The sequence below is a fragment of the Thermothelomyces heterothallicus genome, assembly GCF_042370625.1.
Source record: "Thermothelomyces heterothallicus CBS 202.75 unplaced genomic scaffold P884_scaffold_26, whole genome shotgun sequence".
NCBI lineage: Eukaryota > Fungi > Ascomycota > Sordariomycetes > Sordariales > Chaetomiaceae > Thermothelomyces > Thermothelomyces heterothallicus.
The window spans coordinates 382,928-406,191 of NW_027192587.1; the positions used below are offsets into that span (position 1 = coordinate 382,928).

Genomic DNA, 23,264 nt, shown 5'->3' on the forward strand with positions numbered 1-23,264 from the left:
CGCTCCCGAAAAAATAACAACCGGCTGCACGCGAATCATCAAGTAAAAACAAAATCCGGGTCAACAACTACCTTGCCGCCGCATCAACATTCTCAGGAAAACAATCCGCTCACGACAGGATGACGGACGAGGGCCGCATTGTCATCGCCGTGCTTTGTGTGTTGAGCATCACTGCGCTTCTCGGAGTCGTCGGCATTAAGTACGTTCGCAGCGTTTCCCGTGCTTTGATAGAGCCAAAGCAAGCTCGAGACGCCGAAGCACATCAATAAAGGTACGTGAAACACCACAGCCAATCCCGGATGATGGGGGATGAGCACCGTTTGCGGTGAACCCCCCACACAACTGGGCAGCTTGGCTACCCCGCATTCAGGGCTGCTGTGAGGACCGCCCGATTGGGTCGACGAGCCACACGTAACAGGGGAAACAGCCACAACCCTCCCGGGCCGACCCGATGATTTTTCGCATCCGAAGTCGAGCGCGCGCGTTGCATCAATAAGCTGATCCCGCGAACTGCCTTTCCAGATCCGATCCCAAAGCTGCGCCGGTGCCGTCAATTCGCTCAGCATGGCTGCCCGGACAGCTGTCAGAAGGGCGCTCCGCCCCGTGCGGAACGCCGTCACGCACCCCGCCCAACAACAACAACAAGTACATTTTACACGGCCCTTTTCGACAGCCGTTCCCTCCCTTGCCGCGAGTTCCTCCCCGTCCTCGTCAACCCCCGAATATGCGATCCCCGACCCGTCCAGGCCAACACACTTTGGCTTCCAGACGGTAACGGAAGCCGAGAAGAGGGAGCGGGTGGCCGGCGTGTTCACGAGCGTCGCCGAGTCATACGATCGCATGAATGATCTGATGTCCTTTGGCTGGCACCGGGTGTGGAAGTGCGTGTTCCCTCCTCCCCATATCGCCGTCACCTCTCAATTCTCCTTAAAGAAGAGCAAAAAAAAAAAAAAAAAAAAAAAACCTTAGCCTATTTCTAACAATGGGCCGCAGAGACCATTTTGTCGCCTCCCTCAACCCGGGCTTCTCCCCCCTCACCAGCGACGGGGACCCCCGCGGGCCGCAACACATCCTCGACGTCGCCGGCGGCACCGGCGACATCGCCTTCCGCATGCTGCACACGGCCCACGTGCTCAACGGCAACCCGTCCGTGCGGGTGACCATGTCGGACATCAACCGGGCCATGCTCACGGTGGGCAAGCAGCGCTCGGCCCAGCTCCCGGCCTCGCAGCAAGCGGCCCTCTCCTTCGTCGAGGCCAACGCCGAGGACCTCACCCGAACCCGGCCGCTGCACCCGTACCCGTCCCCCTCGGAGCCGACCACGCACGACAGCCAGACGCAGAAGCCCGAGCAGGCCTTCTTCGACCCGGCCACCGCGACCGGCTCCATCCCGGATTCGAGCGTCGACCTCTACACGGTCGCCTTCGGCATCCGCAACTTCAGCAACATCCCCGCCGCCCTGCGCGAGGCCCGCCGCGTGCTCAAGCCCGGCGGCGTCTTCGCCTGTCTCGAGTTCAGCAAGGCCGACAAGCACCCGCTCTTCAACAGCCTGTACAAGGAGTGGTCCTTTCGCGCCATCCCCCTCATCGGCCAGCTCGTCGCCGCCGACCGCGACAGCTACCAGTACCTCGTCGAGAGCATCGAGCGCTTCCCGAGCCAGACCGAGTTCCGCGACATGATCGTCGACGCCGGGTTCGTCGTCGCCGGGGAAGGCTACGAGGACCTCACGGGCGGCGTGGCCGCCATCCATAAGGGCATGAAGCCCCGGGATTGATCACCTACTTATGTCAACCCCAATGGTCCGGCAATTAAAAGAAAATAAATAAATAATTTGGTATCAACAATAATAAACAAAACCAAGCCGGTTCGAAATCAGGGAGAGGCGGAGAGGAGGGTTGGGCCGGGGCTGAGAACCTAAAAGGGACGAGACGGATGTACGAGAGGCGCGGTTCTTGTATGTATGTAACATGTACGATGCTTTTGAGTGTACCATATCATGATTAGGTCTTTGGCATGCCACTCATTCCCCACCGCAAAGACCGCGGTTAATGTTCATCTGTTGGCAGGAATGAAGTGCCCAGCGTTTGGTACAGTGCGGCGGCTCTCCGATTCAGGGCATCGATTGTAATAAAATTCAAGGCACCTTAGCTCCTGCCGTGATATCATTGAACTCGTGGAGATTTGAAAACGCATGTCATAAAAAATAAAAACGCATAAAGGCACATCAGAACCCTCCGGCACCAGCAATGCAAATATTCACTACCCGAACTACCATACCATCCTAGCAGAAGCAGAAGCTACCGCTACTTCGCTGAAGCTGCCGTTATTTCCTCTGCTCTCGGGATTGTAGCGTAGGCAAGTATGCTGCTGAGTGTACCGGAACGGATGAGGGCAAGGAGCAAGACAACCAACGACCAACGCAACTTTAGAACTCCATCAACCGGTTCCTTCCCCCCCAAACGACGCAGGTCCAAGAAAAGAAAACCAGAGAGTCACAGAGACCTATCGCTTCTTTTTCCTCCCGAACCTCCTCCCGCTCCGCCGCCGTTTATCTTCGAAGCCATAAAGTAAGCAGCGAGCCTCATCCATCTAGGCTCCGCCGCTCCGAATAAAAAAAAAAGGTGAAACAATAAGATTGACCTGCTAGGAGGCAAGTCGGGATATCGTCACACCGAAAAGAAGCTTCTTGTGAGGCTGCGGTGGTCGATGTGAGCAGTTTTCTTGTCGTCCTGGAGTTCGATTTCGGGTCGTCTTCGAGGGAGGGAGGGGAGGGGGTTGGGAGGGGTTTATCAGCGGCAGGACGGAACCCTATGAGAAAATTTATCCGGACGTTGAGCGACCATGTCGGTACCACTCATCCGCCTTGGGCAGTACTCTGACTGCAGGCTGAGACCCCTAAGAGTCAGCCGATGGAGCAGAGCCAGCACCCTCGCCCTTCGCGCCGCCACCTCGCGGGCCTCTGCCCCGTCCGCGCTCACCACCGCGGCCTCGGCCACCACGCCCACCGCGGCGTCCAGCACCTTCGCTGTCGCTAGCACCTCCGCCACCAGCGCTGCGGTAGCCACTTTGCGAGTTACCGCCGTCCCTGCCGCCACGGCTGCTGCCCCAGTTACCAGCACCGCCGCGTGAGAACTGGCGCGGGGGCGGTGAAAAGATCTTGACGAGCGGCTTCGAGCGATCCTCCTGCCCGGGCGCGCGGTTCTTGACTTCATCCGGGAGTCGCTCCATGGCAGCATCTCGGTCTTCCGTCGTCTTGAACTGCGCCACCTTGTTGTTTGCGCCCCACCGGTCGATCTTCACGATCTTGGCCTTGTCCTCCTCAGCGAACAGGTCACGTACTTGCTCATCACTCTGAGCGTTCATGATGAAGAGCCCAATAATATTGTCTGCCGGGGTCTTCGACGCTGGAGCAGGTGCTGTTTCGGACGAAGCAGCAGCGCCGTTAGCAGCGGCCGGGGCTGCCTTCTGTTCCTTGAGGGCCGGGGAAGTAGCCGGCGCGGGCTGGGGGGTTGCAGGCTTGCTCTGGGCCGGAGCAGGTGTCGGAGCCGAGGGTTTAGGCTGCTGGGCGGGAGTCGGGGGCTTCGGTTGAGCTGCAGGGGTGGCTGCTGGCGGCGCAGAAGGACCTGTGGGGGCGGCTGGGCTCGTACCCGCGCCCGAGGGGCCCGGGGCGGGCTGCACATTCGGCTGTTGTTTGGCTCCACGGTGCGAGAAGTTGAATCCCTGAGCCCGCATCTCGGTACCGATTCGACCATCCTGAATCTCCAGGACAAGCCAGCCAAAGGTAGCATCCGCAAGGTTGAAGTTCCACAGGTTCTTGAAGGCGCTTTCGTCGACCTGACCGAGAGCCGCGGCCGATTGGCCGGCAGGCGCTCCACCAAAGGGGTTTCCGCCGGCTGCGGTCGAGGGCATCTTCTCAACAACGGCCAACGCATTCTTAAGCAAGGTTTGTTGGGCCTCGACCTGGCTGATAGCCGGCTCGACTTCACCCTTGACCGTCTCCCATACGTCATTGAACGACGCCTTGGACGCCGCCAGTTTGCCGCGGTAATGGTCCAGGGTGGGATTGACACTAAACTCGTTGTACGAGCTTCCATACCTAAAGTGGAGGCCGGCCGAGATGGAAAAGTCCGCCTTGAGGGTCACTGAGAGCTGGTTCAAGATGCCCTCGCGAGCCGGGGATGCGTGCGTGATGAAGATGCGGGTTTCGGTGGGATCGTAGACGCGGTTCGCCGTATCGACGAGTTCGCCCATCTGCAACAACGTTGTCCACATTGTTCCCTGGCCACCGGCAATCGTTGTCCGGCCTTCGCCATTGTCGAACAGCTTGTGCATGACTACCGCGCCGCCCAAGCCGAGAAGCCGGAGCTTCACACCGCCAACCTCGAGCAGCATGGACTGCGCCTCATCGATGATGTAGAGATTGGGTACCTTGTACTCCTTTGATCGGAACTTCTCCAGCACCCGCACGTCCTCACAAGCGCCCCATACTGTGTAGACGGGTACGTCCAATTTCAGCTCGCCGCTGAGGAGCTGCGGAAGCTCTGACAGGGGGAGCTCGCTTGCTGGAAACCGCGACTTGACCGAACCCTGAACGCCTTGTGCGATGGCTTTCTTCGTGGTTTCCGAAATCAAGGGGGAATACTGCGCGACATGCTTCAGGGTCCTGTTGCGACGAGAGTCAGCAAGCCTCGCACGAAATCTTTCGATACCGACCTACTTTTCAGCAATGCGCTCAAGGGATGTCTCATCGTAGAAACCAAAATCGCCGGTGTGAATGATGTAATCGGCGCGGGCCGAGCGGGCGAGTTCGTTAAGGGAGCGGAGGTTGCCTGTGTCGCCCGTGTCAATAAACCGGCGCAGAGTCCGGACTGTCGCCAAGCATGTTCGCACCTCGCACGTCTGCGATGCAGAGAATTCTGATGGGCCCGGTCTGAATGATGCGGCCATGGTTCGGAAGCAGAGGAGTGGCTCCAGGGACCGGAGCGGTCTGATGGGGGGGGGCTGCGCCGTTGGGCATGTAGCCCTGGTTGTAGGGGTTCTGCCGAGGTTGCTGGTGAGGCATTAGCATCGAATGTCCGCGATAACTTGTCCTTGCGTCCGTCGGAAGCTTGTCAGGCACGGTAGCAGCTTCGACCTGAATGGATTCGTCTGACAAAATCGACGAGGCTGAAAGATACCGAGCCGGGAAGAGGACGGGTGGACATTCCGTGAAGCCGGCAGAGACTGAAGAGGAAAAGAACTCACAGAGGCCATTCCGCCAATCAATTCGTGCACGAGTCGAGGCGATGCGGGCTGGGAGGTTGAAGGGAAAGGAGAGTGTTGTTAACAGTTAGACTCGGTAACTGGCGAACGCCGAGAATCGAGGCGCGACCGTTGTTCGCAAGTCACCCGTAGCTAGCACAACCGACGCGGGTATCAAAGGAAAGAAAAAGCCCTCGTGAGGCAACGGCAAAATGGCACAGATCGCGCAGAGGGCGACTATGTTCGAGGCGGGAGGGACAAAGTGGTGATTATGCTCGCCGAGGATGAAGATTTTCGAAAGTTGCCCAGCGCTACTGCGAATCTGTGAATGGCTGAGAAACTGAAGTGCAACTTGCTGCTGCAGCTGCGAGTGCACGGCAAGGGGAGGTCCCATTAGCTTCGCCCGTTTCGGTTTAGCGCACGAGTTTATGACCCCACAACGCAGGCGGGGAGTTAACAGGCTACCACAGAAACAAGAGAATCAATCGACTTGCAAAGTGGGTTTGGGTTTCCTCGTCGGCGTGATTCAACGGCCTCAACAGCCTCAAGAGAGCCTACCTCTTCGGCCAAGGTGACAATGAGCTGCCGACACCTGCGAACGGTCATGGAGAACAATACAATCCTAACTACTTCCATAGTTTATCCTGATGTGCTCGAGGGAGTGAACCAACGAGCAGAGATCGAAGAGACAGGAGAGCCGCAAGGGTAATAATTTTTTATTTATTTATTTATTTATTTTTTTTTTTTTTTGGTCACTCGCTACGAAGCTAAAATCGGGGGCGTGTGGGCCAGACTTCTTTCGAGTTCAGTTATCGTTGTATTCCGTACATGCTATAGCACAACGCTCGGTGACAAGGCAAGGGCAAGGTTTCCTTCTACTACCGAGAATTACACAGTAATAACCACATCCCCGTGCCAGTCGAATTGCAAACGTCTATACCGATACCCGCTCATTTGCCTGTACGTAAGGGGGGTACGTAGGTTTGCATATATACCCAGGCAGTACAACACCTTGCTTATCTGAGGCAAACAAACTGTCCAACAGCCTTTCGCCAACCCCAGCAAAAAGGCCCGACTCATTGCCTCCCTTCCTTTGAAACCCATTCCCTCCGGCTAAGTCAACCCATCCATGCCAGGCTATGCTTGGAACAATACAGATACGAAAAAAAAAAGCAAAAGGGGAATAAGTAGAGAAATTCATGCGTCTCAAGTCCGCTCAATCCAACCCAATCGAGAGATACATGGACAAATGCTCGCTGTGTCAGTGCATAGCTCGATCGTACGTCGTGCCGCACTTGCTGTACTTCTGTTGTTGTGCTATGCCCCAAGGAGTTCTCTTCCCAAGGCGGGAGAAAAAAAAAAGAACTAACTCAAAGAATCAGGGCGTTGGCGACTTTCGGATGGGAGGCGACCTGCCTTTCGCTGCACGGCTGCTCTCAACACCAACCGAGAAACACGAGACGTAGAGTCCGCATGCCGATGGTGGCAGTAACTCTGGTGGCTGCGGTACCTATAAGGGCGATGCCGACGACACCGGCGATGGCAGAGGTTGCGGTCCCAGTATGCTAGCCCAGATACGCATGCGCTTGTACAGCGACCGCCGGCGCCCTGTCGTTCCTCGGTTCTTGCCATTGTCCGCCGGAGTGGTACCTCGCTTTTGCTTGGGTGCTCTGCTCAGTTTGGCATCCTCACCCACCTCAGACGATTGAGCGTCCTCGTCGACTCGCACGCGACGATGGTGGTTCTACCACATATCGCCGTTCTCGTCATCGTTATCCGGTCGTATGTTGCTGCCCTGTGCATAGTAGTAGCTGTCCTGCTGGCCGCTGCCGCTGGCCTGACGCACATGGCCCTGGCCATGTCCTTGCGCCTGTGCATCGGCATCCCAATCCCCGCCATTTCGCGGATGGTCGCCATGATCGTAATCGTAGATTTGTGCATCATCTACGTAATCATGCTGGACTGGAGCGTCGCCGTAGTTGCTGCCAGACTAGGAACACGGTCAGTCGATGTTGGGGTTGGAAGGGTCTCGCAACGAGGAACTTACTCGATGGTACTCAAAGTCGAAGGTCCCATCCTGGACAGCCTGCTGCGCCATTTGCTGCTCCATCCGCAACCGCGCCTCCTCGGCTTCGCGACGTTTCCTTTCCTCCTCCTGCCTCTTTTGTTGCGGCGAAGTGGGAATTTGAAGCTGCGGGTGCATGGCCTGAACCTTTGCAAGATACGAGTACATGAAGTTGCTGAGGAGCACCTGGCTGTGCAATGGCCTGCGCGGGTTGGCGAGCTTGATGTGAGCCATCCGATAGATCGCCCTCTCCTCAATGATAGGGAACCGTGTCCAGGGGTAGTCGATATCTGGTCGAAGCGGTCGCGGCGGCGGGTCAGGTGTCAACGGACGGTGCTCTTTCTTCTTGTGACCCGACTCCTTGTCACGATTCTTCTTCGAAACTCCAAACAAGCCACCGAAAAAGCCTTCCTTCTCTTTCTTACCCTCGCTCGCCTTCCGGTTTGTCTCTTTCTTCCGTTCCTCCTGTGGTATACCTTCGAGACTATCCCGGTCCAAGCGGAGACTCTCGCGGCCCTTGGCAACGTTGTCGATTGAACTCTGAAGAACATCCATTCGAGCGTGATCATGGGTCTTGTCGCCAGACCTGGCTTTTGCCTTTCGAGCTTGCTCCTCCCGTTCCCTTTCCCGCTCACGCTCGCGCTCTTTCTCCTTCTCCTTCTCCCGCCTTTTCTTCTCCTTGTCCTCGCTCTTGAACCACTTCCAACTCGAAGTAGACTTGTGAGAAGTGATGCTTTCGTTGTCGTCCTTTTCCTTACTCTTCTTGTCAAACTTCTTCTCGATACTGTCGAACGTGGGGATGAAGGTCAAACTGCTCGTGGTGGTGTTGCTGCTTCCAGGCAATGCTTGGGGCTGGTTGATCTCAGCCAAGGGGTCCTGGGTAGACAAGCCCTGCTCTTTTACGCTGTTCGACCTTGCAGCAGATACCGATACAGAGGACTTGGTAAGGGCAGGACGTTTGGTCGAGCGCGTCGGGGGGTCCACAGGAGACTGTTCAGGATGGCTCTGCAACGAGGCTTTCTGTGGAGAAGAAAACTTCTCCGGAGACGGCTGCGTTGGCTGCGAACTCTCGTCTGCGGGCGGCGTTTCGATAATTTGCGGCACAGGAACAGCGGGCGAATGCACTGCCGACGTCGAAGAGGAGCGGACAGGAAGCGCCTGGCTTTTTGGTGGTGAGGTGGTTGCAGCGGGGCTCGCATCCTCACCAATGGCCGGCTCATCCGCTACCGCTGTAGGTGATGAAATAGACGCAGGGGCTTCCCTCGAAAAGTTTTGCTGCCTGCGCACGGTCCGGGTCGGGCGCGAGTAATTCTCAGTGATGGGCTCGGACTGGACTCTCGTAAGGGGCTTTCCTATGGACGGATCAAGTGCCGGGACCGGGGGTGGTTCCTCCTTGGTCTCATTCCCGGACTGCCTCGCCGCGAGACGTTTCGAAAATGGCGCGCGATCGCCGTAGCGCTGACTCCCCCCTTTTCTGTAAGTTGTTTTGGTGGACCGCCGGAGACCCATGCCGGGAGCCATGGGCAGAATCGGGCTGTCGGTCTCGCCGTTTTCCTGCCTCGTATCTTGCGCCAACTTCTGCACGACCTTGGTGGGGTCGCTGACTAGCTCGGACAGGCTGAGCTCGGCAGCGTGCTCATGTAAGGACCGTTGACGGCCAAGCGCTTCCGTTCCGTCATTGCTCCCTTCTCCGCTGTCGCTATTCGTGTTCACCTGTCGAGAGAGCATGGACTTCTTCCGTCTCAAGCTGCCCGAGTTATTTCCCTGCAACCCGTCGGCAGACAGGAGCGACTCGCCCGACCTCCGCTTCAACGTCTGCACTCGCTTCTCAAGGAAGTTTTTGAAAGCCGTCGGTTCGAGCTCGGGGTGGACCCTCGCCGGAACCCAGAGCAACCGGGACGGATCCGCCTCGTCGTCATCGCCTTTCGGTGCTATCGAGGGCATTTCCACCAACGACACGCCAGAAAACTGAAGAAGGTCAGGGTCCGTAGTGTTTCCGACATCCATCGACATGCGGCGTAGCGCCTGCAGATTGCTAAGTTCCTGCGCAATGTCGTCGGCATTGTCCATGCCGTTCAGCGGATACTGCGAAGCCTCGGCATTCTGAACGTCCCGCAAAGACGGATTTGGCGACAACTGCGGTAGAGGAGACTTGGGGCGGTCGCTCGAGCTGCCCCGGTCGGTAGACAACGGAGCGGGAAGTGTCTGCGCCTTGCCGAGACCGCCGCCATTGAGACGGTTGGCATCCGTGGGGGAAAGATGAGTGGTAGCGCTCGTCTGGTCAGATGTGGTGCGCATCAGCCGCAACCGGTCGCCAACCGGCTGGTCCGGCTCCAGAGCCTTGTCCAAGTGCTCACCGCCGTGCTTGGCCGCTATGAAACTGAGCGGCCGGTTGTCCTCGGCACCCGAGTCCTCATCGTCGCCGTACATTGTCCCTATCGTCTCGGTGACGTGGTGGCTAGAGTCGGATATCGAGAGTTGGCTGGCGTGACCGCGTCGGCTCGCAAAACTGTCGCCCACATCTCCGAGTCGAGTTGAGGTCTGGGGAAGAGAGAGAGAAGAGGTTAGTCAACCGTCGCACAACAGCTCCTGGTCCACCGGGACCCATAAATCTGATCCATGTAGAACGAGCCGCTGTTCCGCAGTCGTGGGCTCCATATCGAAGCGCAAGTGCAACGGGACCTAATGCCGAACGTATCATCCCAGCAACAACAGCAAGGCAAGGCAATATCAAGAGGAATCAGGACGCACCATCATCGGGAATCGCGTTCTTGGTGCCTCGGAGAGGCTACAACCGAGGATGAGCGCCCTGGGGTGCTTCGACGGCAGGAGGTAGAAAACCGAAGCAGATTCGTGTGTTTATTATCATCGGCAGGAAAGAAGAACACGGTAGGAGATGGAAAATCCAGTGCTCTATCGCGCTGGCGGCGAATGAGATAGATGCGTGCCCTAACGGTGCCGGGGGGCTCGGCGGTGAATGTGCCAGTCACGGTGGAGGGGGGGGGGCCGAGGGGACCGACGATGCGCAAGGCGAGAGAAGGCAGCAGCAGAGGAACTGGCGCAGGATCGACCTAGCTGGCCATGAAGGAGGACGAGTGACAGATGGAGTTCGCGGGTGCGTTTGGGGTTATTGGGTCGACGGCGTCGGGGGGAGGGCTGCGACAGCTCCTCACGGTTGATGAACTACCTCCGATCCGCGCGATAAGGTAGCTATGGTCGGTGATGCTGTGCCGCCAGTGCTGCCGCTGTGCTAGACTCCGGGGTGCAGTGATGCGGGATAGAAGGTGCTGACAAAGGCGTAGGTTTAAAGTAGTTCTTGAGCACTGCCTTGGACGGAGACACAGGCACAGATTGCCAGGATGGCGTCTTCTCCAAAATCAGTCCCGCTTGGGGGGGCTGCCCTGTCGGAGGTCGAGTGGTCGAGATCAGGCGTGCACCCCCCTGGGCCCCTGGCACTCCTGGGTGCATTCGCGAAGCCGCCACAGGGCCTCCATCACGTGTGCAGGGATCAGGATGCTCAATTTGGCGGCTAGGCTCCACCGTCTGAACTCCCGTCGTGCCTGCTCTGCCGAATGTTTCTCTCCTAATTTGGTGCAAGTGAGGAACATTATAGAAAGCGCGCCCACCCCACTAAGAATGCCAAAATAAAGGAAAGGAAGGAAGAAGTCAAAGGCGAGATTCACATAACAGTAAGATCTTTCTTGCCTAAATTACTGGCATTTCGTGCGTTTTTTTTTATCCTGCCCGAGAAAATTTTCTCCCTTTTGCTACCAGCTTCGGCTGCCTTTCAACAGCAACCGAAACAGCCTACAGCCTGCGGGGATTCGTCCGTGGTATGTATGTATTCCATACCTTAGCCTCATTTTGTCCGCTCTACGATTCCAACCGCTCATGGAATTGGGGTTTCACATCTCGCCATATTAATGTATGCTGTCACGATTTATCTCTTGATTCGTTTTCGATGCCAAACACGACTCAGGTAGTCAACAGTGCTGGAGTCCATCATGAACGGACCTATGTCCGCGAGTTCCGCCGTTGAGAAACTTGCTGATTACCAGAGCGAACTTCCCGCTTAGCCGTTGGGGCCGGCCCACCCATTTATTTTGGGAACCGGTAGCGTAGTGTATGATCATGGATATATATTCAATCGGTATGTCAAACCCAGAGATGCCTTTTCAGCACGAAGATTACGAATTACATTCGCAGTGTTACCCGATGCGGCTCCTCTCGCTTCGAGGCATCGTCCCAAGTCTGGACTGGCTGCATACGCGCTCGTGCTATTAATGTTCTATTTGCATGGCTTACACATCTCAGCAACCAATCAAAGCTGCGGGGCATTCAGTGAGTGCCCCTTCTATAGCCGGTGAGGTTGCAATGAAAGGCACGGCAGGCCTTGGTTAGGGGATCGTTCGGTCTTTGGTTCTGGTTAAGGCAAGCGGGGCAATGTGTAACGGAAGAGCCAAGGTTTTACGTCGCCTTCCTGGTGAATATCTCACAGGAAGCTAGTCGAAGCCGCCGTCACTCTCGTGCTTGATACCGCCAGTGTATGTACGAGCCACATCAGTCGCTGGGTACCAGCCCGACGGGACACTCAAACGTACCAGTTTCAGAAGGGCAGGGAGTAGGTTCATTTTTCGCCCCACATATACCTCCCCGACGGCGTCGACCCCTTGGAGAGCCACCCCTTACGTCCTCCTCTTCTTACTCTCTGCAACAACATCGACCCATACCTTGGGCCTCCTCCTCCTATCAGCCCCAACCTCCTCCAGCAACCTCCCGAACCTCAGCAGCTGCTCCTCGGCACACCACTCCCCGGTAGCCATCAACCCAACCGGCACATCCGCCGTCCCCTTCCTGCCGGGCACGAAGCCAGCGGGCACGCTCAGGCTGGGGAGCCCGCAGAAATTGGCCAGCCAGACGTATTCCATGCTCTCCATGGTGCGGTCGCCTTCGTTGACGCCCCAGCGCATTTCGGCCGCGGCGTCCAGGATCGGCAGGCCCTCGCACGCCGTCGTCGGCGTGATGATGAGCATGCCCGGGTACTCCTGCCACAGCCACGCGAGGTGCTGCATCAGCAGGCGGCGCAGCTTCTGCGCCAGAGTGTAGTCGGTCGCCGGGGTGACACGCCCCAGCGCCAGCAGGATGCGGTTGGCCGGGGTGAGGTTCCTCGTCTTATCGGGTGGCAGCAGGGTCGCTGCGTCGGTGAGCACCGTCATGGCGTGCGCAAGCTGGCCCTCGCGGAGGAAGGGGATCTCGATGGGGATCGTGGTGTAGCCGTGCGAGGTGACCAGCTTCCGGACCAGGCTGTTGCATAGGGCTTGGATAGCCGGCGTGGCGCGGGCGGTCCAGGCGGAGGGGATGCCGAGGATTTTGGGGTCGTCCGGCCTTGGGAGCCGGAGAGATAAGGGGGTGGGGAGTGGGGGGAAGGGGGAGGACGGGTCTGGGACTGAGATGACAGAGAACAGCGCCGCGAGGGAGGACATGTCGGACGCGATAGGCCCGAGGCAGGCACAGCTTATGCAGTGGTTCGCACCCGGGCGGAAGGACAAGCGGCCGTGGGTGGGTTTGAGGCCGAAGACGCCACAGAGGCTGGATGGGATGCGGATGCTGCCTCCGCCATCGCTGCCGAGGCCGATAGGGATGAGCCCCGCGCTGACGGCATAGGCGGTGCCCGAAGAGGAGCCACCGGTATAGTAGGTTGGATTGTGCGGGTTGCGGGGGGTGCCATAGATCGGGTTGTTGCCGGTAGTGTCGAGCCCGAACTCGTGCATCGAGAGCTTGCCGAGGTTGAGGGCACCTGCAGCTTCGAGCTTTTGCACGCACCAGGAGGTGCCGCGGTCTTCGGGAGAAAAGTAGGTGTTGCGCGAACCGAGGCAGGTGCGGTAGCCCTCAACGTCATACTCATCCTTGACCGCAGTCGGGACGCCGTCCAACGGCCCAAGTGAGCGGCCTTCTTTGTAACGTTGGGTAGATGCCTTCGCTGCCGCGAAGACCTTCTCGGCCCGGGTCTCCAAGAAAGCTTTCGAGTGCTCCGTGGGGTTGGCAACGTCTCGCCGAATCAGGGGCAGCAATGCCTCAGCCACGTCGGTTGGCGTCAGGGTCCCCGAGAGATAGAGCTCACGATAGTCTGCCACCGAGTAGTACCGGGCTTTTGGGTAAACGACCGAGGGAGCTGGTTCTTGATCCTCTTCCGCCCCATTCGCCGATGAGTTCCCATCAGTGTTGCTGCTCTCCTCCGCCGCCGCTGGCAGCGGAACGATTTGGGGCTCAAACCACGGCTCGTAGTCCTCAATGAAAGGTATGATCTTTCTCAACGAATCAAACCCGCTATTGTGCCAGACTATCTCCCGGATGAAACGGAACCACTCCATGCTGGGCTCTGTTAGTCACAAGCTACCTTGAACACGCTCGAGGTCCAATGCGGGCACTCCTACAGATATGCCGCTGCAACAAGGACAGCGCCCCTAAGGGCAGGATTCTTTTTCTTCTTCTCATTTCTGTATGGCACATCCGGGCTGCTGCGAAGTTAGCTTGGCTATATGAACAGATACTGAAGGAAAGCGGTTGCCGGAACGCACCCTTTGAGGGGCTCAGGGCCGTTGAGGAATTTCCGACGATGCATCTCGAGCGCTCTCGTATTTTCAGTGATTGAAGCGAGGTCGAGTGGCTGTCGACGTCGATCCTCGGGGCGCAAGACGGCGGTCGGGAACAAATAGGAAAACCCTGGGCGATAGAGATACGAAAGCTCAAAAGAGCTGGTTTGCGACGACGGATATCGGGCTGAGATGACTGACAAGTCCCGTTATCCGGCTAGGTGGCCGAGGAACCGGGAACGCGCCAGAGAACCAAGTGGGCAACATTCCCGTCAACCCTTGTCATATCACCCGGAGCATCCGAATGGCGTTGTCCATTGCCTGGAACGAGCGATTCACATCCCTCTTGATTGATTGGGCGGTTGTTCGTCGATCATGTCTTTTCACTTCCAAAGACCCGACGAAGAGCGAGAGGAACGATCAATTGCTTAAATGTTTGAGCTTGAGCTACATTTGTATTAGAATGCATCTTCGAGGAACTGCTCTCAACGTGCCTTGTTCGGCCAATACTGATGTAATCCGTACTCCATCCTCATGCGCCTTTTTGAATGCAGCAAGTGGGCAAAAAGAGAAAAGAGAAAAAAAGAAAAGAAAGAGGGAAGAAGAGATAAGAAAAGAAAGGAAGAGGAAATGACAGGTCGCTGGACAAGCCATTTTAGTTGGCCCGGATATCTGCCAGTTTCCGGTGGGATGCCGCATCCGCCAGCCTTATCGAGTCGATAGTTAAATGGTACGGAGCTACTCCGGAGGGACACTGGCAGATTGGCTAGGTGCAAGTCGCTTCCGTTGTGGGGGGTTCGCGGGCTCGGGTTGTTGCATCTGACTCCGCCAGAATGGCCCAGGCGCCAACGGCAACCGGCCCAAAACGAGTCGGGCACTCTCCACCTCGAACCGATCAGAACCGACGCTCGCTTGAAACATCGCCATGTCGCTTCACACCAACAACCTTATCGCGCATAGTTTGTTTCATACAACGTCTGTGATTGTGCTTTTTCTAAGAGAAGCAAAAATTGACCGGGGATGAATGAACCTCGCCCGCCGGACGGCGCAGACGGAGACGTTGCTGACCAAAATCGGAAGAGGCTTCTTGTGCGTCTTATCCTTAAGGATTGTGCCTTCGACCTGGAGGAGGGTTTGTTCAGTGCTTGCGAGTGTTCTAGAGCGCCGTCTGTTGCTAGCAACCCCTTCCACCAGGGCCGCTCCGCCTTTCAGAACAGGCTCGAACTGACTGTCATTTGCAGGCGGAGTATGGATCAGTCCTGGATGAGTCTCTTATCCTCTCAATCTCCAACGAACGGGACCTTGTGAAAGACTACGATGAGATTAAAGATGTTCTGAGTCAGCTAGCCGAACCGGCACGCGCTGAAGCAGCTAGTGGGTTTGACCCCTCGGGCCTGAGTAGCGTGGCCGAAATTGAAGGGTTGTTGCTTGATGAGACGACCACCAGCGGCAATGGGGTCGACTCATCGGCCGAGTATGCCACTACCATCTCGGATTTCTCTGATCGTTCCGAGAATCAGAGACTCACCGAGCAGACCGATCTAAGCGAAGATGAAAAGATGCAGGAACTGAAGCTGGTCTTCCAGGACAGGTGGAAGGACTACAAGCTCAAGCTGGTGCTCAAGCGGTATGACGGCAACCTTGAACGCGCGTTTGACGAGCTTCTCAATTTCCAGTATCTCGAGGAGGAAGGCCTCCTTCCCAAGGGTATTGATGGATTCTTTGCCCCGGATGACGATGGGAAACCCTCCAACAGTGGAGCTGGCCGTGCGCACAAAGGCAGTGCGAAGAACAAGAAGAAGCTCGTGGCGGTAAAGTACAACGTCGTGTCGTCTACCGTGGACGATAGCGAACTGGAGGGCGCCAAGGACTTCGTCGCGTCGACGAACTCGAGGGGCACACGTGCAGGGCGGGCTCCCGCAGCGCAGCCGCTTGCTGCCCTTCCAGCACCATCAGCCCGACCACTCCAGCCACCAATATTGCCCCCGCCGACAAACACCGATTTTGGTGCCTCCAGCCTACGCTCCGCCGCCGCCCTCCGCCGAATGGGCCCCCTCGGCCGACAAGGCGCCGTTGTCTACACCGACCGTGCTAGAGAGGAGAGGAACTTGCTGAGGGCTCATCTCTCGAGGGCGGCCGAGGCACACGTCGACCAACAGAGCACCGCCACCGTCCTTGATCTCCACGGGGTCTTCGTTATGGACGGAGTGCGCATCACCAAGCAGCGGGTTTGGGCCTGGTGGAACAGCCTCGGAGAGGACCGCAAGGCGCTGGCGAAACGGGAGGGCTTCACTGTCGTTACCGGCGTGGGGAAGCACAGCGCCGGAGGGGTGTCGCGGCTGCGGCAGGCGGTCGGGGCATACCTTAAAAACGATGGATGGCGTGTGGAGACGTTGACGGGCGGCTTTTATGTGACGGGAAGGGCCTGAGGGGCGCGGGCTGACGCACGCCTTGTGCGTACCAGCATACCGCGGAAGTGGCCGAGCCGGCTGTACTCACGGTTTATGGATGGAACCAATTCGGCTAGGGCTAGGGTCTTGTTTCGGCTGACTTATGGTGGTCTGCGTTATGGGGTTGTTGGTACAGTGATGGTACAATTTTGGAGAACACGCTGAGAGATACCCATGTATTTGTTTGGATGAGATCTGCCTGGCAACCTTGGGTTGAGGTGAGATGACAGGAAGAACCAGACCAAGCTTGAAACATAAGATTCAGCGTGCTGTTTGCGGAACGGTCTCGGAAGTTTCAGACACTTACCTCGGTATTAGTGGTGTAGGTACGGAGTTCTCGATAGGACGCACGGAGTACTCCGTAGTGGAATCCGTGAAAAGCACGTTTCTGGTCTCATTAGTTATCCGTCTGTGTTAGCTCCGCTGTCCATGTTCCTTTGTGCTGCTTTTTCCTTCCTGGGCCATAACTACACTAACCCAAGGCCGAAACAGAGGCCGCCTGGTCCCCTGACAGGGCCTAACGTGTTAGTTAGCTCTAACTCCAGCCACCGAACGGCAACCCAGGAACAGGGACCAACACCCCAGACAGACCCACCAATCAACGCCGATCTGCGCGTCCGTCCGCGACCCGCATGACGCATGACAGCATGACAGCGCAGCAGGCAGGCGGCCGGTTCCGGGGGTGGTCGTCGGGTTGGGCCTTTCCAGGTTTGGGGTAACAGCTTCAGCAGCTTCCCAACAAACCTCATCACCCACACCGCAAAACCTCGATTGTCACGATATTCGCATCTGCATCTACAATCGACACGAAGGGACATTGATTCGGCATTTAGTTACTAGTTTGAGATTTCCCGCTCGGTCGTGCCGCTGAGCGGCTAATCTCGACGACCATGACGAAGCTTCCCGGACTCGTCGCATCGGGCGGGCTCCTGCTGACGACACTCGGTTCCGTCGCCGCCGACGTCTATACTCCGAAACACGAAGCCGGACGCTGCGCGATTCGAGGGCATTGCGGCTCAAAGAGTTTTTTCGGCAGCCAGCTGCCCTGCGTCGACAATGGGCTCGCCGAGGAGCCAGACGCCAAACTGCGTGGGCAGCTGGTTGAGCTCTGCGGTCCGAAATGGGCCCAGGGCCCCGTTTGCTGCAACGCGGAGCAGGTCGACGCGCTCAAGTCGAATCTACAGACGGCGAATCAGATAATCTCCACGTGTCCCGCGTGCAAAGACAACTTCTACAACATGTTCTGCACATTCACCTGCTCGCCCGATCAGTCCCTCTTCATCAACGTGACCAAGACGATGGAGAAGAACGGGAAGACGCTGGTGAGGGAGCTGGACCAGCTGATATCGGAGGAGTACGGATTAGGCTTCTATAACAGCTGCAAGGACGTCAAGTTTGGGCCGACCAACTCGAGGGCCATGGATCTGATCGGAGGCGGCGCCAAGAACTACACCCAATTGCTCAAGTTTCTCGGCCAGGAGCGGTTCGGCGGTTCGCCCTTCCAGATCAACTTCCCGACGAGCTATCCCGAGGAGAACATGGGTCCGCTCAAGATGAGGCCCAAGAAGTGCAACGACGAGGACCCCAGCTTCCGGTGCGCCTGCATCGACTGTCCCCAAGTCTGCCCCGAGCTGCCGGCGGTCGAAGAAGAGGGCTCGTGTCATGTGGGTGCGCTGCCATGCCTGTCGTTCGCGTCTATCCTCACATACGGCGTCGCGCTCTTCGTGTTCCTCGCTGCCGTGGTCGGACGCTTTGTATGGACCAGACACGCGAAGCGGAGGAGCGAGCGCTTACGGCTGCTCACGGACGCGACACCGAGCGACGATGAGGACGAGGGATACCTCACCCAAAACGGTGCCATGTTCGATCGCCCTCAGAACGCATACATCGTCAACACCTGGTGCGATGCCGCCTTCTCGCGGTTGGGACACATGGCTGCGCGGTTCCCCGCCTTGACTATCGCTACTAGCACGCTGGTGGTGCTGTTGCTCAGCTTCGGCTGGTTCCACTTTGAGATCGAGAAGGACCCGGCCCGCCTGTGGGTGAGCCCGACGTCCGAGGCGGCGCAAGAGAAGGCCTTCTTCGACGAGAACTTCGGGCCATTTTACCGCACGGAGAAGATCTTCCTGGTTAACGACCTCAACGCCTCGGCACCGGGCCCGGTCTTGAGCTACGACACGCTCCTTTGGTGGATCGACGTGGAAGCGAGCATCCGGAACCTCAGGGGTAGCAAGTACGGCAGCACGCTCCAGGATCTCTGCCTCAAACCTGCTGGGGATGCTTGCGTCGTTCAGTCCGTCGCGGCTTACTTCCACAACGACCCTGAGGAAGTAGACCGACATGGCTGGAAGGCCAGGTTGAGGGAGTGCGCCGATTCCCCGGTTGGGTGCCGTCCCGAGTACGGCCAGCCTTTGGAGCCGAATATGATTCTCGGAGACTACTCCGAGTCGGGTGACCCCGCTGACGCGACAGCCATGACGGTCACCTGGGTCTTAAACAACTACCCCGAAGGTTCACCCGAGGCAGCCCGCGCGATGGACTGGGAGGAAGCGATGAAGAACCGGCTGCTGGCCCTCCAGGACGAAGCCAAGGAGCGAAACCTTAGGCTCTCATTCTCTACCGAGATCAGCCTGGAGGAGGAGCTCAACAAGTCGACCAACACGGATGCCAAGATCATCGTCATCAGCTATATCATCATGTTCCTCTATGCATCCATCGCCCTTGGTTCCACAACGCTGTCATTCCGCGATCTGCTGCGCAACCCGGCCATCTCGCTCGTGGAGTCCAAGTTTACGCTCGGCGTGGTGGGCATCGTCATCGTTCTCATGTCCATCACGGCGTCCATTGGACTCTTTTCCTGGGCAGGACTCAAGGCTACCCTCATTATTGTCGACGTCATTCCCTTCATTGTTCTGGCCGTTGGCGTCGACAACATCTTCCTCATCGTCCACGAGTTTGAGCGGATCAACATCAGTCATCCTGATGACGTGGTCGAGGTTCGAATCTCCCGAGCGCTCGGCCGCATGGGCCCCTCGATCCTGTTCTCCGCCATCACCGAGACGATCTGCTTTGCGCTAGGCGCATTTGTCGGAATGCCCGCCGTGCGCAATTTTGCCGTCTACGCTGCTGGAGCGGTGTTCATCAATGCCCTCCTCCAGGTCACCATGTTCGTCTCTGTCCTCACACTCAACCAGATCAGGGTCGAGGACTCGCGGGCGGATTGTTTTCCGTGCGTGCAGGTCAAGTCGGCGAGGATACACCTGAACGGGAACGGCGGGAGCAACGGCGCCCGCTACTATGAGGTGCCTGCGGAGGGCATGCTGCAGCAGTTCATCGGCAAGACGTACGCACCGAGGCTGCTGAACAAGAAGACCAAGGCGGCCGTCATCGCCGCCTTCCTCGGAATCTTTGCTGCTGCGGTCGCGCTGCTGCCGGAGGTTAAGCTTGGACTGGATCAGCGTGTTGCTATCCCCGATGACTCGTACCTCATCCCGTACTTCAACGACCTCTACGACTACTTCGACTCCGGCCCGCCTGTATATTTCGTCACGCGAGAGTTCAACGCGACGCGGAGGGAGCAGCAGCAGAAGATCTGCTCACGCTTCACTACCTGCCAGCAGCTCTCGCTGACCAATATCCTCGAGCAGGAACGCAAGCGGGAGGGCGTGTCGTACATCGCGTCTCCCATCGCCGGGTGGCTGGATGATTTCTTCCAGTGGCTGAACCCCGACAACGAGGCTTGCTGCGTCGACCGCCGCAAGCCGTGCTTCTGGCGGCGCGACCCGCCATGGAACATCACCATGGCTGGCATGCCCGAAGGGGACGAGTTTATTTACTATCTCGAAAGGTTCCTGACCTCCCCGACCAACGAGGACTGCCCCCTGGCGGGGCAGGCGTCGTACGGGTCCGCCGTTGCCGTGGACTCGGAGCGTAACACGATCCGCGCCAGCCACTTCCGTACCATGCACTCGCCGCTCCGCAGCCAAGACGACTTCATCAAGGCGTACGCCTCGGCCCGTCGCATTGCGCACGACATCAGCTCCAGCACGGGCCTCTCCGTCTTCCCTTACTCCGTCTTCTACATCTTCTTCGACCAGTACGCCTCCATCATCCGGCTGACAGCCGCCCTCCTCGGCTCGGCCGGTGCCATCGTCTTTGTCGTCTCTTCTCTCCTGCTCGGATCCGTCCTCACCGCCGCGGTCGTGACGGCCACAGTGGCCATGGCCCTCGTGGACATCCTCGGCGCCATGGCGCTCATGGGCGTCAGCCTCAACGCCGTCTCGCTCGTCAACCTCATCATCTGCGTCGGCATTGCCGTCGAATTCTGCGCCCACGTCGCCCGCGCCTTCATGTTCCCCTCGCGCACCTTCATGGAGCGCGCTCGCAACCGGTTCCGCGGCCGCGACGCCCGCGCGTGGACAGCGCTGGCGAACGTCGGGGGCAGCGTGCTTTCGGGTATCACGATCACAAAGGTCCTCGGCGTGGCGGTGCTTGCCTTCACGCGGAGCAAGATATTCGAGATTTATTACTTCCGAGTATGGGTGGCGCTGGTGGCGTTTGCGGCCACCCATGCGCTGGTCTTCCTGCCTGTCGCCCTGTCGCTCGTCGGTGGGGAGGGGTACGTTGACCCGGAGAGCGAGGGCAGCCTAGAGGAGGATCTTGCCAGTCGGCGGTATCGGGCTCTTATGCCGGAGGGGGAGTCGGATTCGGAAGAGGACTAGGGGGCTGATGCGTTGGGGACTCGGCCGAGCAATGGAGGTGAAAGTGCGTGCCGGGGTGAAGGGAGCCCACGCTGATCATGTCTGGGTGCGGCGTCGGGTGTGGCGACACCGTCGACCGCCTAGACCACCCCACCCTCGGTTCGCCGCCGCGTGCTGCCGGGGCGTGAGGGTCCGTCGGCATTGGACAACGAGGCGTTTCCGGTGCTCGACCGGAAGGCGTTCTTCTCTGACGAGGATTCGGCGGCCTAGATAGCCCAGAACGAAGAGGAAGAGGCACGCCTGCATTCTGCTGTTGTCCCGACTCGGCCGCGTCTCGCCACGATGCGGAAACCCCCAACAACACCCCGCTACGCCTTGATGCCCCCTCCCCCTTCTCGCTCTTCGCCTATTCCTATACCTGCTTCTGATTCGAAGCCCCGTTCTGCATCGAAATTCGGGCCAGACTTGGTCGCTGTTTGCTTCGGCACGGCGAGCAATGCTCGTAGGCCTAGTCCCGCGGCTTTGTCGGTGCCCAGCAACTCGACGGCGAGTTGAGCATGAGGATTTGTTAGCCCTCTTTGGCGCCAGTGGGGTGTACTGATTGTTGCTGAATAGGCCAAGGGTCGAAGGGATGGAAAGCTGCGGCTGGATTGTGACATGCATTTTTCTTCTTCTTTGGTTTATTGGGCGCTTCGGGAGCATTTGGTTTCGGTTGGCAACTTGGCAGCGAGTATATTACAGTTTGTGTCCATCCACCTGCTTATATACACGTACCAATTACCGTGTAAGACAGGGACCATGGAAATGGCTTCTGGTCCTTTATATTGGTTCGTGCACAATTTGCGTGGCCTGGTAGATAAGTTGCCGAGAAGAGCGAGCCTAGGATACCGGGGACGTCAGGGCGAAGAAGCTCAGTCTCTGCGGCATTGCGCGTCAGAGTTCCCGTCTTAGCCACCAGGATCTCAAGCAATTATACAGAACATTCCCAGCCGCCCTCGAATGCTCCAGATATTTTGATGAAATCCTTCCCCCGATCAAGGAAGAAAACAAGGCTTCTGGGCCTCTCCTGTCATTCCTGATATCCGTGGCGCAACAAAGTCCACAAAGAATCCCGCTGCGTGTCCGCAGAATCCGCCGACCACGAAGTTGAAGTTCCCGACGTTGGGCACCGTCGCCCAGTGGCCGTTGAGAATAGCCTCCTCACAACGCACTCAAGAGCGCATCCCTTTGAAGCCTATAATCGAGCGTCGATTACGCCAACCAACTGGCTTGAGAAGCATCCGGGAACACTGGACAAGACGCCTGTCTATTGGCATCCCATCTACACTTGGGACGTAGGAGGGAGAGGACATTTAATTAAATGTCCAATGTCCTACCACAATGAGAGATTCCACTGAATCTCCGCAACCTTGTCGAGACAACCTCCCTGGACGAGCACCCGCCGGGCGCTTAAGCGGGTTAATTAGTTATTGGCCCATCGGACAAGGTTGGGCTCCAAATCCGTCAGAAACATCGCTTAAGGGCCCTGGCAACGGGAAATGCTCCCATTCGAGGAACCTACACGTTGTGTAGCCGCCAGTGGCCCACAGCGCGTCAGCAGCAGGATCACATCGGGCAACCTGCGCTCTCAATCGTTACCCCGTGGTTTCTTGGGGGCCGAAGGGGGTGGCGTAGAAAAAAAAAAATTCTGGTCCCCTCCGCACCCCGACGGGCGACCGACCTGAGCGCATTGATTTTGTGTGTGATCACGGCGGTGGGCGTCCGAGGATCTAGAGGTCGAGTCCGTCAAGAAACACGACAATGCCGGCCACCGCCACCCAGCCGACAGTGGGGGATCTGTCCGGCACCCCCGTCCTCTTCTACCCGGTGCCGACACCATGGCCCTCCGCACCGGGGTGCGGGAAATACCTGTATCGGGCGCTCATGGAGACTACCATGGTCGCCTACGATCCCCGCGCCGTAGTCGCTGGAGCCAACCCGGAGGCATCGAGCTGCTACGTCCCACAGCACTCGGCATGGCTGGGGCAGAACCCTAACACGACCCCGTCGACGGCGTTGGGGCCGACCTTTGTCTGTCCCGAGGCCTGGGGCGCTGTTCACAGCACCGTCTTGAAGAGCAACTCGGCGGGCGAGACACAGTTTACCTACTGCTGTCCTCCGTATGTTTGTCCCCTGGGTCCCCTAACTCAGCCCGGGAAAGAGAAGGGGGGGGGGG

At 58.0% G+C, this 23,264-nt stretch overlaps 11 protein-coding genes across 11 annotated transcripts in view; 5 read left to right on the forward strand and 6 right to left on the reverse strand.

Annotated features, from left to right (window-relative positions):
• Window positions 1–504: 504 nt before the first annotated feature.
• On the forward strand, window positions 505–2,155 carry P884DRAFT_230165 (ubiE/COQ5 methyltransferase family-domain-containing protein). The gene is made up of 2 exons (XM_069439777.1): window positions 505–881; window positions 994–2,155. The coding sequence occupies exons 1-2, from the start codon at window positions 565–567 to the stop codon at window positions 1,772–1,774; spliced, it is 1,098 nt and encodes a 365-aa protein (XP_069294755.1). The 5' UTR covers window positions 505–564; the 3' UTR covers window positions 1,775–2,155.
• A 740-nt stretch (window positions 2,156–2,895) lies between these two features.
• Window positions 2,896–5,253, reverse strand: P884DRAFT_302446 (uncharacterized protein; the record flags this gene model as incomplete). Its single annotated transcript, XM_069444943.1, has 4 exons — window positions 2,896–4,663; window positions 4,718–4,829; window positions 4,891–5,050; window positions 5,245–5,253. 4 exons carry the CDS (start codon window positions 5,251–5,253, stop codon window positions 2,896–2,898), a joined length of 2,049 nt encoding a protein of 682 aa, XP_069294756.1.
• Window positions 5,254–6,985: 1,732 nt separating this feature from the next.
• P884DRAFT_208735 (uncharacterized protein) lies at window positions 6,986–9,736 on the reverse strand (the record flags this gene model as incomplete). Its single annotated transcript, XM_069438895.1, has 2 exons — window positions 6,986–7,231; window positions 7,289–9,736. 2 exons carry the CDS (start codon window positions 9,734–9,736, stop codon window positions 6,986–6,988), a joined length of 2,694 nt encoding a protein of 897 aa, XP_069294757.1.
• Window positions 9,737–9,944: 208 nt separating this feature from the next.
• P884DRAFT_69688 (uncharacterized protein) lies at window positions 9,945–10,381 on the forward strand. The gene has a single exon (XM_069446027.1). It carries the CDS (start codon window positions 9,992–9,994, stop codon window positions 10,244–10,246), a length of 255 nt encoding a protein of 84 aa, XP_069294758.1. The 5' UTR covers window positions 9,945–9,991; the 3' UTR covers window positions 10,247–10,381.
• Window positions 10,378–10,914, reverse strand: P884DRAFT_280102 (uncharacterized protein; the record flags this gene model as incomplete). The annotated part of the gene is made up of 3 exons (XM_069443398.1): window positions 10,378–10,531; window positions 10,599–10,702; window positions 10,744–10,914. 3 exons carry the CDS (start codon window positions 10,912–10,914, stop codon window positions 10,378–10,380), a joined length of 429 nt encoding a protein of 142 aa, XP_069294759.1.
• An 882-nt stretch (window positions 10,915–11,796) lies between these two features.
• On the reverse strand, window positions 11,797–14,065 carry P884DRAFT_69707 (amidase signature domain-containing protein). The gene is made up of 4 exons (XM_069446028.1): window positions 13,885–14,065; window positions 13,741–13,821; window positions 11,908–13,678; window positions 11,797–11,835 (listed from the first exon to the last, which is right to left on the reverse strand). The coding sequence occupies exons 1-3, from the start codon at window positions 13,926–13,928 to the stop codon at window positions 11,992–11,994; spliced, it is 1,812 nt and encodes a 603-aa protein (XP_069294760.1). The 5' UTR covers window positions 13,929–14,065; the 3' UTR covers window positions 11,797–11,835; window positions 11,908–11,991.
• An 854-nt stretch (window positions 14,066–14,919) lies between these two features.
• P884DRAFT_302449 (uncharacterized protein) lies at window positions 14,920–16,328 on the forward strand (the record flags this gene model as incomplete). The annotated part of the gene is made up of 2 exons (XM_069444944.1): window positions 14,920–14,988; window positions 15,141–16,328. The coding sequence occupies 2 exons, from the start codon at window positions 14,920–14,922 to the stop codon at window positions 16,326–16,328; spliced, it is 1,257 nt and encodes a 418-aa protein (XP_069294761.1).
• On the reverse strand, window positions 16,324–16,741 carry P884DRAFT_263629 (uncharacterized protein). The gene has a single exon (XM_069441775.1). It carries the CDS (start codon window positions 16,603–16,605, stop codon window positions 16,429–16,431), a length of 177 nt encoding a protein of 58 aa, XP_069294762.1. The 5' UTR covers window positions 16,606–16,741; the 3' UTR covers window positions 16,324–16,428.
• Window positions 16,742–17,239: 498 nt separating this feature from the next.
• P884DRAFT_208508 (sterol-sensing domain of SREBP cleavage-activation-domain-containing protein) lies at window positions 17,240–21,070 on the forward strand (the record flags this gene model as incomplete). Its single annotated transcript, XM_069438879.1, has 1 exon — window positions 17,240–21,070. One exon carries the CDS (start codon window positions 17,240–17,242, stop codon window positions 21,068–21,070), a length of 3,831 nt encoding a protein of 1,276 aa, XP_069294763.1.
• A 38-nt stretch (window positions 21,071–21,108) lies between these two features.
• Window positions 21,109–22,047, reverse strand: P884DRAFT_69738 (uncharacterized protein). The gene has a single exon (XM_069446029.1). The coding sequence runs from the start codon at window positions 21,749–21,751 to the stop codon at window positions 21,146–21,148; it is 606 nt and encodes a 201-aa protein (XP_069294764.1). The 5' UTR covers window positions 21,752–22,047; the 3' UTR covers window positions 21,109–21,145.
• A 796-nt stretch (window positions 22,048–22,843) lies between these two features.
• The window catches only part of P884DRAFT_249716 (uncharacterized protein), a gene marked incomplete at its 3' end in the record, with an annotated part of 1,220 nt that continues 799 nt past the window's right edge, over window positions 22,844–23,264 (forward strand). Inside the window, exon 1 of the mRNA XM_069440610.1 lies at window positions 22,844–23,208. Within this exon, the coding sequence (XP_069294765.1) occupies window positions 22,850–23,208 (359 nt within the window). The 5' untranslated portion in view covers window positions 22,844–22,849. The remainder of the gene's footprint in view (window positions 23,209–23,264) is intronic.